The sequence below is a fragment of the Thunnus thynnus genome, chromosome 6, assembly GCF_963924715.1.
Source record: "Thunnus thynnus chromosome 6, fThuThy2.1, whole genome shotgun sequence".
Taxonomy (NCBI): Eukaryota; Metazoa; Chordata; class Actinopteri; order Scombriformes; family Scombridae; genus Thunnus; species Thunnus thynnus.
The window spans coordinates 3,402,418-3,418,327 of record NC_089522.1 but is presented as its reverse complement, the minus strand read 5'-3'; the positions used below and the strand labels follow the sequence as shown (position 1 = coordinate 3,418,327).

At 40.0% G+C, this 15,910-nt stretch overlaps 1 protein-coding gene across 1 annotated transcript in view; it reads left to right on the top strand.

The window, feature by feature from the left end:
* Nucleotides 1-15,910, top strand: part of ntsr1 (neurotensin receptor 1 (high affinity)) — a 94,559-nt gene that overhangs the window by 52,092 nt on the left and 26,557 nt on the right. Inside the window, exon 2 of the mRNA XM_067591325.1 lies at nucleotides 8,258-8,459. Coding sequence (XP_067447426.1) covers nucleotides 8,258-8,459 — 202 coding nt within the window. The remainder of the gene's footprint in view (nucleotides 1-8,257; nucleotides 8,460-15,910) is intronic.

Sequence of the window (15,910 nt, the reverse complement as noted above, 5' to 3'; positions counted from 1 at the left end):
TGCACATACTGTATTCACAACTGTTCTGAAGAGTTGGAACTAGGACATGAAGATTACAAAAATAAAGTAAAGGAGCACACAGGACGTACTTAACAGTTCTTTACAATGGTAGGAGTGGCAAGGTCACCAGCTCTTAAGATGATGGGCCGCAATTGGTGGAGGTGGAGTGGGGGACCATGGATGTATAAAGAGAACTGCATACAGCGTCGGAGGCGGGGCCCCGTTCATTCCTATGAAAATTGCTCAGTGGGCATGAAGCAAAAAAAAATCAACTTCCCGGTATGAAAGTACCCGGATCTTCCGCATTGTGCGGCTCATAGAGCATGCACACTAGTGACTTTCAGGGATAAAACAATTCAATCATGCGGCTCTTCGAGGCTTTTGAAATGTGATCAGACCGAACGTATGTAATTCTGATAGTGAGACAAGTCATTTCGTGGGGGTTGTGATGCTCAGAAAAATTTATCGGCTGATTTACAGACGTCTCTTTCACAATATAAGTCTATGAGAAAAAGTCTTTTTGGGCCAGTGTGCATCACGTGACATTGTAATTACACGGTTTGGTCGCCATTTCAAATTGGCTTCAAAGCCTGGCGCTCTTCCTGTATCCAGTTCTCTGTATACATCCATCTGGGGGACAGAGGAGGACAGGTGCCTGCTAACCTCCGCAGGGCGGGATCTCTTACATTGGACTCAATGTATTTCTTTTTTTTTCATGCTAATCTGTGATTGGCCATGACACGTAAAATGACGCTCCAAGGCTGTCCTCTCTTACCAATCAACAACCAGAATGCAATATTGACATCAAGTTGGTCCAATGATAGTTTCCAGAATTCATCTTCAATTCTCTCCACTGTAAGGCAGACTAGCAGCAGTAGATAGCTCCTTGTGTTAGCCAACGCAACAGTTAGCTTGTTGTAACAGCCTGAAGGACTCTTTATACATCCATGGAAGGACTGTTAAGGACTGTTGTTAAGCTAGCGGGAGAAATTATCTGGTCTGTGCAGTGCAGCAGCTGCAGGACGCTTCCGTGGAGGCTGGAGAGAGAAGCAACCAGAGAAACAACCAGGAGAGTTAGCTTGTTTGTCATTGTTGCTAATGATATCAGACTGGTTAACCAGTAGCCACAAAGTTCTGTTAACTAACAAACAAGATGACCAACAGCTACAAATGGACGTTATGGCATGAATACTTCATCTCCATGTAAGAAAGAAGAAGACGTCAGATAACTTGACTCAGATACAGCTTCTCTCTCTGTGTCTCTTTGGTCGCTAATCTCTGATGGTTAAATGTCTCTGTGTGGCTTTTTTGTGCTTTTTATCTCCTTAACAAGAATGCAGCAGAGATCATATAATGTGTTGTGGGTAACGTTAGTTTGCTTGTTGAAGTTACAGTGAGCTGTCTGGACTCACTCATTCATTCGTTTTTAATTGAGTGGTTGTTCAGTCACCTGTTAATGTTGTATGGTTAGTGTGCAGGAGGTCTGGCTGCTTGCTTCTGACAGTTTCTTTAGTTTGTTTTAGGCTGAGCCGTATATTGAGTAATAAGCTTAAAGTAGCTAGAATAACAAGTGTTAACTAGTGGTGTAACTGATTGTAGTTGATCCGTGATCCGTACATATCGCCCCCCACGGTTCGGCAGGCATATGAACCATGGATTAATTGCAAAATTTAATGTCTCATTTAAGACAAAGTAAACAAACTGGTGTAAGTACAAGTCATGGACAGACAGCGCGTCGCTAACAGGGATTTTGAAGAGCAACAATCAAACCAGCATCTAACGGGTCCGATGTGACATTTGAGTCATGTTTACCTGCTGTTTAATGTGCTGCAGCTGAGCAGCTAATTAGCTATCTAGCTGCTAACTGATGTTAGCGGTGAATGTTTGTTATCATCAAGTTTTGATGATGTGGACAGAGGCTGTTTCATTCACTGTTTAAAAGAGGAAGGTTTCATGCCTCATATTGCAATAACTGAGCATTGAATATTTTATATACTTTATTTTATTTAAACATTAGACATCTTAAATGTTGTTTTCATTTAAGACCATGGGCAAAAGTTCCTTGCTGTTTCTGGCTGTCAGTGTGTTATAGAATAAATGGAAAACAAAGTTTTATTTGTCTCCCCCCTTTTTTTTTCGCTGATCCTAATAATGATCTGATCCGTGACTCAAATCCGTGATACAATCCGAACCGTGAGTTTTGTGTTCATGTTAACACTAGGGGTGTTAACATGAACACAAAACTCACGGTTCAGCTTTGTAGACTAGGCCTATATTTTGTATATCATACATATAGATAAGGGTGTGTAAGTCATGTATTTGATACATGCATTCATACTTTCTGATGTGAACCTACACTTTTAGATCTGTGAATGTTTTTAGTGTTCAATCTTTCTAGTATTCAGCACTGATCTGTAACTGTATCAGATTTAAGGTTTGTGGTACTTTCTATATTTCTGTATACTAAGAAAATACATTGGAAACACATGTAAATCATGTCATATCTTGTTTTTGATGAGAACATAAATTTGTTGTCACAATAGAACAGTACTGTAAATTTGAATTTCACTTTGTTGGTAAAATGACACATTTGAACCACTCCATGGCTAAAATGAGCACTTCTTTGTTTAGAGACATTATGTATATACTAAATGTCTTTAAAGAAGCAGCCTTTTCACCACTCAGGGGTTTTTATTTTTCGAAAGCAAATTGTTTTATTGGCATATAAAATTGCCCCCCACCCCTCAGATTTCATCAGGTGGGGGACAATGATATAGTTTGATGCGGTTTGTTGTAAGATTCCATGTTAGTTTTCCTCCTGTCCTCCCCAATATTTTGAGTCACCAGCCGCCACTGATATACTGTATATCAATACAAAGCTCTTTTTGGTAGATTTCTATCAATAACTTGTAGTCTATATAGAATTCTTGAATGTTGTAAATACAACCAAAATGTGATCAAATATTGAATGTCAGCTTTTCATTACATTCACCTGATAGTCTGTCTGTCTGCAAAGAGAAATTATGACTCAAACCTTGCAAATAAAAGGAGAACAACAGAAAAACAGATGTTAGTGTGAACATGGCTCGTTAGTGGTTTTCTCACAATTTTGGACATAGTAATTAAAACTAATTATATTCACAGTTGGAAAAAAAGTAGTAATTTGCCAGATCAGGTATGATAGTTTTTAAAACTAAATTGGCTGGTGTTTGTATAATAACATAATAATAAAACATAATACATAATAATAATTATGTATTACATTGCTCTTTTTTCTCTCACTGCCTTACTCTTTCTCCATCTCTCTCTCCTAAACATGGACATACTGTCAGTGACACTGAGGGTGTGGCTGATAAATTATGTATTAGAATCACCACCACTCTACCCCACTCATCAAAACCATACACATGTGCAAGAGCACAGAGCTTTGGTTTCAAAAGCTGCAGGGATTTCTTTTTTTTTACCCCCAAAAACATGCTGAGGAGGTGGCAGTAACTGTTTTCAGTATGGCCAACAGCTTCCATCAATTTGGAAGCCTGGGTACACTTGAAAACATGTTATCTGACCAGATCTGAAGACAAAAGTGTTTTAGCTGTTCCAAAAGTACTTGAAGGTGAGGCAAAAAGCCTATAGTCATCGAGAAGGAAAACATGCAGTAAATAAAAGCTTGAACAGTGATAACAGCGAACACTTCAAAAGCATTCATAGTGTCATTTGTACACTATGAATGCAAAAATTGTGGCAAGCAGCCCCCCAGTTAAAATGGAGAAGCAGCACATCGAAGGCACAAGTCAAACCTTTAGTGGATTCACACCATAGTTGTTGAATTAAACCAAGATGAACCCAGAATCTGAAAGTGAATTCATTTAAACTGCAGATTGTATTATCAGTTAGTGAAAGTGTTATCTTTAGCTTTCGCCACACTGGCAACACACATACAAAGATTTTAAGCTCTGTGAATTGATGTTTCTTACAGAAATTCCAAGTGGAAGTGCTTCAACTAGTCATGTAACAGTGTCTATGGAGAAAATGAATGTGACTTTTACTTCTGGAATGGGCTCAAATTAGAGTATCAACATTTTTATTAACTTGTCTCTTCGCTCATCCGGATTTTGGCTACTGACAGTTTACAGACATTTCACTGAAAAAATCCTAAACAAACTTAAACGTTTGAGGTTGAATGGACAAAAAGGATTTTGATGAGTGAGGGGGAACATGTTTCTCCATCTGCAATGGAAGTTATGCCTGTGCATGTGGCACTTTTATTATTTTATTCTTAAAATTGATTTAAAATATCAATGTGGTGCCATTACTGTATGTTTAAGATATGACTTAATTAAGGCAGCTAAACCCCCTTTTCAATGTTATAGAAAAATGGCTTGACTAAATAATAAAAAATCTAGCATTCTCTGTTGGAGGAGATGGAATGCCCTAGCACTGCATTGCCGTTAAATATTGGCATTGGACTGCAGAATGATCAATTCAGGTCTAGACCATACTCTTTAATTTACAGAGAGAGAGACCCAACAATTCCCCCATGAGCAAGCACTTGGCGACAGCGGTAAGGAAAAACTCCCCTTTAACAGGAAGAAACCTCAAGCAGAACCCAGCTCTAGGTAGGCGGCCATCTGCCCCGACAGGTTGGGTTGAGAGAGACAGAGAAGAGGGTGGATACATGACAATAGATACATGACTAGCAGCAACAAACAGCAACCACAGCAGGAACAGCTAGTGAAGTTCAGAGGAAGGACATCAACATGTCAGCATGGTCTCTTGCGGATGAGAAAGCACAAAGAACTATAAATGTATAAATGTAAGTCTTGGGAGAATGAGCTGGATCCCTCCAAAGCAGTCTGTAAATTATGGAAAACCAAAGTGAGCCAAAGCCCAGACTTAAGGGGCAGTACAATAGTACTGCAAATTCACATGCACCTCATGCATTAAGTGAATGACTGGCCTACTGATGCTTTCTCTGGAAGCACACACCCTCACAGGACACTGTTAATTTATTTGGCATGGACCAAAGTTATTGAAATTCATCTTCTTGTCACCAAGGATATCTGTACCAAAAATTATAAAGATATTTTAGTACGATCAAAAATGTCAACCTCATGGTTGTGCTACAGGAAAAGTCAGGGGATCACCAGAGGGCTTCATCCTCTGGGGACCATGATTGCTTGTACAAAACTTCGGGAGCAAATTAGTGGACAGACTGACCATCTATTAGATGCCATCACATTCATAGTTCCCAGATGATGTATCCTAAACAGCCTTTACTGTAGTTTGTGTTTAGAGCTTATTGTGTTGCCAAATATTTCCAGTGGAAAATAGCTAATGCCTGCTCATTAAGTCATTAGATTGAATATCAGTGACATTACCTAACTTAAAACGAGATTTTAAAAAATGAAAAATAAAGTAAATTAAGTCAAACAAAACTTAACTGACTCTAACTAATTATATCATTAGCAATTATTATTTTTTAAGCTCCTTGTGACTGTTCAGCTCACTGAATACAGTCAGTCCAGAGAGCCACAGCCACATGCCAGCACATTCACTGAGTAATATTGGCAACTCCCTTCAAGGGAGAGGAGTTGCCCACAAAGTCACTAGATTGGTCCTTTGGCGCTTTTTTGAGAAAAGTAGCTAAAGGGGTTTTAAAAGTCACCAAATCTAGTGAGAAAGTTGCTATGAAGGCAACATTGGTGCTAGTTAGCAAATGTTAGCATGATGTTAAAACACTAAACTAACATGGTTGTACCTGTTAAACATTGGCATGTTTACACTGTCATTGTGAGCTCATGTTAGCATTTAGCTCAAAGCTCAGATGTGCATAAGTACAGCCTCACAAAGCCACTAACTCTTAGGACCCTATTTTTGTGAACCCAGTGGCAGATCATTGTCAAGTGCATCCCTCCACAGCACACAGAGCTTTCCCCATCATGATGCACTGACAGTTTGGTAATCCTGTGGAGAGTTTTCCTCAGAGGAAACTTGTTGCCTGGGATGTGAAGAGTTTCAAATATGAATACAGCAGCTCAAATATGCTGCCAAGATTATATGATGTCTTTTTTACTTTTTTTCACTTTTATGAACACGTGTGAACATGTCTACCTGCATTGTGTTTAAAAACGTGGTGATTTGCATTAGAAACCACGCAGAATAATTAATCATAACCAACAAGTTTGGTGTGCATATAGCACAAAGGTTTCTGTATTTATTTTGCAACAGTCTGGTGATGATAACACAAAATATAACCAGCAGATCTGGCATGCATAATCATAATAATCATTATTATAGCAAATCACAACATTTAGGCATTTTACATATAAAACATTTGAATTTTTGAAGGAACATCAACCTTGTCTTGTTAATTTCTATATTGTGAATATCTAAGACAAAGATTTTTGCACCTCTTGCCTGTTTTTGATAAGCTTGTATGCAGGTATTTCATTGTTTGTTCCTCCTTTGTGTTATGTCCCTGAACCTCACCAAACTAGATGGGACAATGAATTTAAAAAACACAACCAAAACAACAAAACTACATACACATCCCTGCACAAACCTTTAGCAAATCTCAGTGTGTTCATATAAACATTAATATTACCAGCAAGTGCCATGATGCTGAGCTCTTATGCCCCAACAACTCTGTGTCCACAAACATAGCAGGGTGTTTTTTTAACTCAAGTTCCCAATGAAAAAACAGCATCTCATTTAAGTAAAAATATTGTGGTATTCTTATCAGAGTTCTCACCACCCACTTTCACTCACTTCCTAAAGAAAATACAAGTGCAACAGCAGTTAGTCGTAAATCTCCAGTGACAAGGAGGTAAATTAGAAAATAGGTTATAGGTTATATATTGTACACAGTTGAAGCTACGGCAGCAGTCAGTGAAGGGAACATTAAGTTCTGTAGTTTTGGAAGGCCTGGTGTAAAACTACACATTAGTTTTAATGTTTTGCAAACTGACGCCTAGATTTTAAGCCCTGTATGCATGAGTCACTCCAAAGTTTGCCAGACTTTTAATTTCACTTATTTATTTTTGTGTGTCACCCTTTTCCCCTTCAATCATTCTAATTATCCACATTAGCTCTGCCAGTTTTTTGGCTGCTTTTCACAAATCCCCCCCCCTCCAAAAGCTGAGGTTTTGTCTCACTCTGCAGCCAGGGTTTGCCTTACTGCTTTTCTTCTGCTCTCCTTTTCAACTTTAATCAGTCATCAATGTCTAGGAGGCAGGGGACCCTCAGAAGTCAGCCAGCCTGTTCATTAAAGCCATTAACATTTTTCATCCATGATTATCCCTTGGAAAAACAACAGCACTGCATCCGTTTGTGTCTGTGTGAGTGTGTAGTAGGTGGAGAGAAAATGCTGTAGGGAAGAAGAGATGTAAAGCTGTTACGGTTACATTGATTAAGCAAATATCTGTACAAATGAGCACTACACACATCCCTGCACGGTTCCTCTTTTCACCAACCTCTCTCATTGTTCGCATACTTGCTCCACAGTCACACAGTAGGTCTAATAAGAAGTCTGCTGTCATAAATGATGTCTAGCAGCACCTCCTCTCTCTTTCAACTTTTAGCCTTTCCGCTCTCGTTCCATTCTTCTTGCTCATTAATCCTCACCACTCACTTTATTCTCGCTCTTTTATGTTCTATCAACAGCAAGGCAACACAGTGTGAAGAAAATGATTCACACAAATCCATCATTCCTTTGCCAGGGAAAACAAAGACAGAGCTGAAAACTATTGCTTCACATGTCTGCTAAATTAATTAATGAAAGGAGAACTGCATTACACTGGTTGTAAAAAAGGTTTTGAAAAGCAAAAAAAGGGCTGTTCTCAATTTCTTACGCAGCACCCCTAATTTTCTCTCAGGTATGTGCCTGTGATTCGTCCTACTGTCACCCAGTTCGCCTGCACCTTGCTGCCCCTCATTTCCTCTCTCCCTACATGTTTTCTTTCACCACTATTTTTACACCCTGTCCATTATCCCTCTCTCACTACAGTAGGTGTCTGCTTTCACGTTTCTTTTTCTGATATTCTTACTTTGTGTAGATTTTTTATAAACTTTTACCCGGTAAATAATCTTGTGACATCTCAAAGTTATCGCATGACCCAGGTTTGTGACCACTGATCTAGGTCAAACATTCTAGAAAAACATTCTTGGGATGTGATATGTTTTACCTGACCTTCAGCTGTGTGTTAGCTCCACAATCTAACCAGTGTTTACCAGACTACTGCCTTTTCTCCCTGAACAGGTAAACGCATTTCTGTCCTTCGTGGTACCCATGGTGGCCATATCGGCACTGAACGGGGTCATAGCCAATCAACTGCTGCGAATGTTCCGTGAGGCAGAGCAAGACAACCGTGTCTGCATCATTGGCGGCAATCCCACCATGCTGAATGTCACTGTGGAGCCCAACCGTGCTCAGTCCCTTCGCCATGGAGTTCTTGTTCTTCGTAAGTGAACACTCCCTACTCCCACAACATAGACACACATACACAAACACAGCATGTTATAGCCCACGTCATCCTCTTTGTAGATGGAGAGGACTGTTTAATTGACCAGTTTGTCAGATTGTCTAGAATATGTTGTGCCTTCATTCAAAACATGAAATTCTGAGCTTTGGAACTGGCGGCGTCTTGACACCCCTCAAGACTTATTTCCTAGCCCCATGACAATTTGCATGAATTGTGGGCTCATCTTCCAGTTATTGAAAAAGAAAGACACTTATTTAATACCACTAATTTTCACAGATGCTGGTTCAGTAAAAAGAATAACTGAAATTCATGTCCATAATTAATACAAGGTGTCATGGGGCTAGAAGTAAACTTGATAAAATGTCATATGATAGTGAAAAATTATGGAATCAAATAAGGGTCAGTAATATTTTGTGGCTGTAGAAATATTTTGTGTATGTGTAATTAAAATTTGTGCAACAATATTTTCAACAGTGAAACAGGTTTCACAAGGTCTGAGAGATGGACACACAAATTTCCAACCTTTGTGTGCGACAATGAAGTTACATGAGAGATGGACATACAAATTTCCTACCTGTGTATGCAACACTGAAGTTACAACTACAAACTACAAGTTAAGAGTATGAATTTTGACCCTGTTTTAACAGCTGAATGCGACTGGTCAAACGTAGAGTCAATCTGTCCAATCAGAAGGCAGATGGTTCAGTTGCATTCATCCCCCTGCAGGTTTTGAAAGATGGATGAGTGCGGTCTCGCAAGTGGGTTTAATTGTACTTGAGGATACTGTGGATATTAATGGTAAATATTTAATGTGTTCAGTATTTAGCTTGCCGTTAGTTCACTGTTATTGTAAGGCAATGCAGTTGTCCAAAAGCATATTTTCAAGTTCAGGAAGGCTGCTTTATGTACCCAGAATAGAACAGTAATGTAGCTTTAGGATGTTAGCAAATTTCTGCTGGCATTTCCAAAGTAGTAGCATGAACGCTGGAAAGGAACTTTTCAGGCTGGAGGAAAACCAAGAATGATACATGTACTGTAATGACATGTAGTTAGACATGAACACTAGCTCAATTCTTTGTGTTTACAATTTTGTGGATTTAGGACAGTCTAGCTCCTTTAGGAGTCTAGCTCCTAAAGGAGCTAGAGCTAAATTTGAAGACAGTATCAGATTCATATTGACTTACTTACTAAGATAAAGTTAGCATTAGCTATTATATATATTAGCTTAGGTAAAATTGATGGTAACAGTAAGCCAGTAAATTTGCAGGAAGTTGATTATATTTTCTGTGCTGTGATAGGTTTGCATTTTAATCTTATTCTGTTTCTTGGCATAGGTTTCTTGGATGGTCTGTTGGAAGTATGAGCAGTGGACAGGAAAATAGGGGCTGTGGAAAATGGTGCACAGGGTGTTGGCCAGAAATGCAGGGATATACAGACAGCTGTGGAGAGGAAGTGCTACAACCAATGACTAGAGACAATTTCAACATTGCTGTATATGGAGGCACATATATTGCGGGGGGGAGTGTTGCACAGAGGATCAGGGATTACACCTAGGTAATAGCTGACCTGCCAGACACAGCAGAGGATAACAGACAGTATTTGCATGCCAGTGTGGAACTCTTGGTCCAGGTCACACACTTGTCATCCCAAATTGCTGTTTTTGGAGAATCTGATATCCACAGAAAGCACAGTTTCATCTGAATGAGGATGTAGCTTCCATTTCAATTTGTCAATTATAAATAGTCTGAGATGCTTTATACTGTAAATAGGTTACTTATGTACATTTTATTTGCTATGTAATTTTTCTTTTGCTACTGCGTCTTTTACAATAAAGTGACTCGAGTGAATTGTTTCTAAAAAAATACATGTTTGTTACACCATTGTACCATTAACTATTTTTACTAGACCCTCACCTTCATTTACACTAATGGCATGGACAAATTAATTAACAGTTAATCATGACATGCAGTCTTAAAGAAGCTAAACAAAATGAATTATGACTTTTTAGAGTTGTAAGAATTTATTTGGCTCAAGAATAAATATACCCAGAAGGTTGGATTACAAGTCACAGATAAACAGCTATATGGGGGGCGATTTAAATGGTAAATGGACTGTTCTTATATAGCAGCAGCAGCAGAGTCTCAGCACAGAGTCCTGCTCTCTGTTGTAAACACACACAGCTGTTAGTGAGCAGCTGCTCTCATGTCTCTCTGGGTCTTGGTTCTTGTTTTTGGCAGAAACTTTCCCCGTCTTTACCTGCTCAGACATCCGGGTACATACAGCATCCTTCCTGAACTTGAAAATATGCTTTTGGAAAATTATGTTACCTTACAATAACAGTGAACTAACGGCAAGCTAAATACACAACACATTAAATACTTACCATTAATATCTACAGAATCCTCAAATAAAATTAAACCCACCTGAGAGAGGGTGCTGTCGTCCATCTTTCAAGACCTGCAGGGGGATGAAGGCAATGGAACCATCACCCTCTGATTGAACAGATTGACTCTATATTTGACTAGTTGGATTCAGCTGTAAAAACAGGGTCAAAATTCATACTCATAACTTGCAGTTTGTAGTTGTAACTTAAGTGTCACATACTAAAGTAGGAAATTTGTGTGTCTGTCTCTCACTTTTGACTTTGTGAAACCTCACTGTTGAAAATATTCCTGCACAAATTTTAGTTACACATACACAAAATATATCTACAGCTAGATTCCCGGCTCCTCCAGTCCACATGTCGATGTGTCCTTGGGCAAGACACTTAACCGCAAATTGCTCCTCATGGCCGTGCCATCAGTGTGTGAATGTGTGTGAATGATTAGATTTCCTCTGATGGGCAGGTTGGGACCTTGCATGGTAGCCCCTGTACCATTCGGCGTATTAATATGGGTGAATGTGATTCGTGGTGTAAAAAGCGCTTTGAGTGGTCGGAAGACTAGAAAGGCACTATAAAAGTACAGTCCATTTACATTATATGTGTGTACAAAACTTTTTCACACATACACAAAATATTTGTACAGCTGCAAAACTTTATTACACTTTCACAGAGCATTTCACAAGCTCAAAATATTAATGACCATTATTTGATTCTATAAAAAATACACTGTCTTCAAATGGCTCGTTTTGTCAGTCAGTCTAAAAGATATTTAATTTTCATTGATATATTAAGAAAAGCAGCAAATCCTCACATTTAAGAAGAAAAAAACAGATTTTTTTCCCTACCTAAAAGCCTCCTAATTTTGATATTCCTGATGTTAATATTCAGTGTGTCTGCTTGCCTGACTGCCTGCCTATTGCTAACTGTAAAGCACTGGTTACATCATTGTGGTTACATCATCAAAATGACACATCGAAAATCAGCAGTGTATTTTTGTACATGCTAGAAGTTAACTAACTCAGTTTCATTGTGCTCTATTTGGGTAAAACATAAATCTAGATCAATTTTTCTGTAGATATAAGCAATTTGGTATTTGACAATGCTTTGATGTCAAATGTAATAAAATAAATAAATGTATAAGGGCCCTGTCACACCAGCACAATACATCTGCTTGCTAGCTGACTAGCTAGTTTGCTTAGTCACTAACTGGACAAAAAGTTCACACAGTTCATTCAAGAGACATCTGGTATTTATACTTTTGACTCCTGTCTCATAACTGTCTGCCAAACATGCATTTTAATTGGTTTTATACTCCAACATAGGAGGGTTAAATAAAACAACTGATGGTGCAACAAAGCTAATAAGCTACAATAGCGTTTGTTTCAGACTCCCAAGTTTTCTGTTCCCTCAAAGGTGAGCATTGTCAAAACAGTTTGTTAATGAACAATGGCACAAATTTGGGCTTCAACATTCACCAAAGTTGAATACAACACGAAAGATTTGCGCAGATTTATTTTGGGCCCTGCACACAAATCCACTTTCTACTCTCCAATTCCGTTTTGTATATGCTCTTGAGTCCACAGCTTTTCAGCCATGTGGCAGGAAAAGCAGACAACACAGTCAGTCAGCATATTTTCACACAAATTAACGCATGTGCGCACACTTTAAAAATAAGACCTTTATAAATCAACTTAGTTACTCCAACAAACTTTCAGTGATCTGCACTTAACTCACTCCAACTGAGCGAATGCGCCACCAAAACCATTATATTCATCATTGTTATCTAGTCAGTGATGTATCAGTAAATCAAATGTGGGTAAGCAGCTGGTAATCATCATAAGCCCAAACAACCGATGCTATAATTTAAAATGCTGATTTATTATGTATATGTTCAATTCAATTCAACAGCGGTAAGGAAAAACTCCCCTTTAACGTGAAGAAACCTCAAGCAGAACCTGGCTCTAGGTGGGCGGCCATCTGCTTTGACCGGTTGGGTTGAGAGAGAAAGAAAGGTTAGTGGGCACAGAGAAGCAGAACAACAACAACAATAGATACATAACTAGCAACAGCAAACAGCAGTAACAGCTGGAGAAGGATGTCCCCATGGCCACGGGCTAGAGCTTGTTCCTTGGGGTTTCCTGCGGATGACAAAGCACAAAGAACTCCGGGGAAGAAGTCAAGTTATGAACATGCAGTAATGGTATATGAATACATACAGATGGAGAGGAGGAGGGAGGAGCTCAGTGCATCAAGGGAAGTCCCCTGGCAGTCTAGGCCTATAGTAGCATAACTAAGGGCTGATCCAAGGTGAGCCTGGTCGTCCCTAACTATAAGCTTTATCAAAAAGGAAAGTTTTAAGCCTACTCTTAAACATAGAAAGGGTGTCTGCACCCCGGACCGAATCTGGAGGATGGTTCCACAAGAGAGGAGCCTGATAGCTGAAGGCTCTGCCTTCCATTCTAATTTTGGAGACTGTAGGAACCACCAGTAAGCCTGCATTCTGAGAGCGCAGTGTTCTAGTGGGGTAATAGGGTACTATGAGCTCTTTAAGATATGATGGTGCTAGACCATTAAGAGCTTTGTAGGTGAGGAGAAGGATTTTAAATTCAATTCTGGATTTTACAGGAAGGCAATGCAGCGAACCTAAAATGGGAGAAATATGATCTCTCTTTCTAGTTTTAGTCAGTATATGTGCAGCTGCATTCTGGACCAGCTGGAGAGTGTTTAGAGACTTGTTAGGGCAGCCTGATGATAAGGTATTGCAATAATCCAGCCTAGAAGTAATGAATGCGTGGATTTTTTCTGCATCTTTTTGAGACAGTATGTGCTTGATTTTTGCAATATTACCTAAGTGAAAAAAAGTAGTCCTTGAATTTTGTTTTATGTGGGAACATATCTTGATCCAAAATAACTCCCAGATTCCTTACAGTGATGCTGGAGTCCAAGGTAATCATCATTAGATAATGTATTTCTAAGGTGTTTAGGACCAAGCACAATGACTTCAGTTTTGTATGAGTTAAGTAGCAGAAAATTGTAGGTCATCCAGGTCTTAATGTCCTTAAGGCATGCTTGGAGTTCAGTTAACTGATCGGTCTCATCTGACTTCATTGATAAATATATTTGGGTGTCATCTGCATGGCCATGAAAATTGATGGAGGGTTTCTGAATAATATTACCCAAAGGAAGCATATACAAGGTGAATAGTATTGGTCCAAGTACAGAACCTTGTGGAACTCTGTGTCTAACTTTTGCCTTCCTGGAGGATTCATCATTAACATGTACAAACTGAAATTGATCCGATAAATAGGACTTAAACCAGCTTAATGCAGTTCCTTTGATGCCAATTAAATTTTCCAGTCTCTGTAATAGGATTTGATGATCAATTGTGTTGAATGCGGCACTAAGATCTAACAGGACAAGCACAGAGATAAGTCCCCTGTCCGATGCAGTTAAGAGATCATTTGTAACTTTAACCAGTGCTGTCACTGTGCTATGATGCACTCAAAATCCTGACTGAAAATCCTCAAATAAACTATAAAAAACTATACTAAACCAACATGAAAATAAGCATCTTTCAGGTTGATGATGGTGAACCCGTTGCCTAGTTGAACCAGTTCCAGCAATCTTCTGATGGTCAGCATGCAGAACATCTTTCTGGCGATGCATTGGTTTAGAATGTGGAGATCCAAAATGGGTCTGAATCCTCTCGTCTTTTTGGGAACCAGGAAGTACACCGAGTAAAACCCCTTCTGTCTGTCATGAGCGGGAATGATCGAGACAGTCTGTTTCAATAACAGGTCACGGATCTCTTCTGAGAGAAAATCTATCTCCTCTCAGGAGGATAGGTTTATCTCCTTAATGCCCATGGATGGAGAAGGAGCACAGCAGAACTGGAGAGAATAACCCAGTCTCAGTGTTTGTCCATCTACTCCTATAACATGCAGCTGTGATGATGCCATTCTTCGTAACACTGTGTCAGAGGACAGGTGGTCAGCTGGGGGGCAGCAGCCAGGAAGCTGTGATATTCTGATTCGGCCCTGTCCACTGCTAAACCTTCCATAATTAGAAGACTGGCCCATGGGGGGCCAGTATCAAAAGGACCAAGCTGACAGAGCGGTCTGTGAACGCATCACTGTCAGCTGCCTCAACACAGTATCAGCTTTTGTGTCTGTCACCCTCCGTATTTCCCACAGAAATAGCCAGAGGGGAGCGGAGCAGACTTGGTGTCTCCTCTCCTTGGTCCATGAGTGAGCCCCGGGTATTACTCTCTAAAGAAGAAGTAACACCGCGGGCTGCACTAACGTAACCCTAAGTGGTGAGCTGTATATGCTGGTCCCAAGCAGGGTGCGAACAGCTGGAGACACTAAGCAGACAAGAAGCTTCCTCGCTCTGGTCAGCATGTAGGTGCGAGGCATTATTCCTGTGTGAGGAATGCCTCTCGCCGCATCATCATTTCCCAGGGAAACGCACTGTGCTGGCTGGTCTGAGAAATAACACTACCAGCGAGCGCAGTGAGACACAGATTTGCTTTTGAGTGTTGCAATGTCAGGCAGGATGTGTGATTTGTTTTTTCTCACCACATTGTGCCTAACATAGTGTTCATTGATGCAGTCAGGGCTGGGCTTTTTTCAGCTAGTGCTGTCTGCAGCTGAATAAGGCTGCTTGCCATCTGTTTCTTTGACAGAGAGAAGAGAGGCGGGGGCACCAGCAGAGCAAGTGCTTTCTTGATTACGCAGCCTCTGTGACTGGATGAAGCAGGCTACCATCCCAGCGTCACAGAGGACCAGAGAGGTGGAAGAGTGGAGAGTGGAGAATTGTGCTCTTTGTAAAATGTAATATTTTTAAAACATTTTCAAGATTTTCAAAATTAAACACAACTTGAACAGCGGTAGGAGGGGGTGGTGGAGGAGGCAGTGAACTCCGCTGACCCATCCGGGGGGGTGGGTCCACACCGATGTGACACTCCCTTCCGCTGACAGTCATTTCAGTGCCTCTGACTTAGTATAAGCCAGCTTCAGCAGGTGTCTGTCTGTGCTCCTCGCTGCAA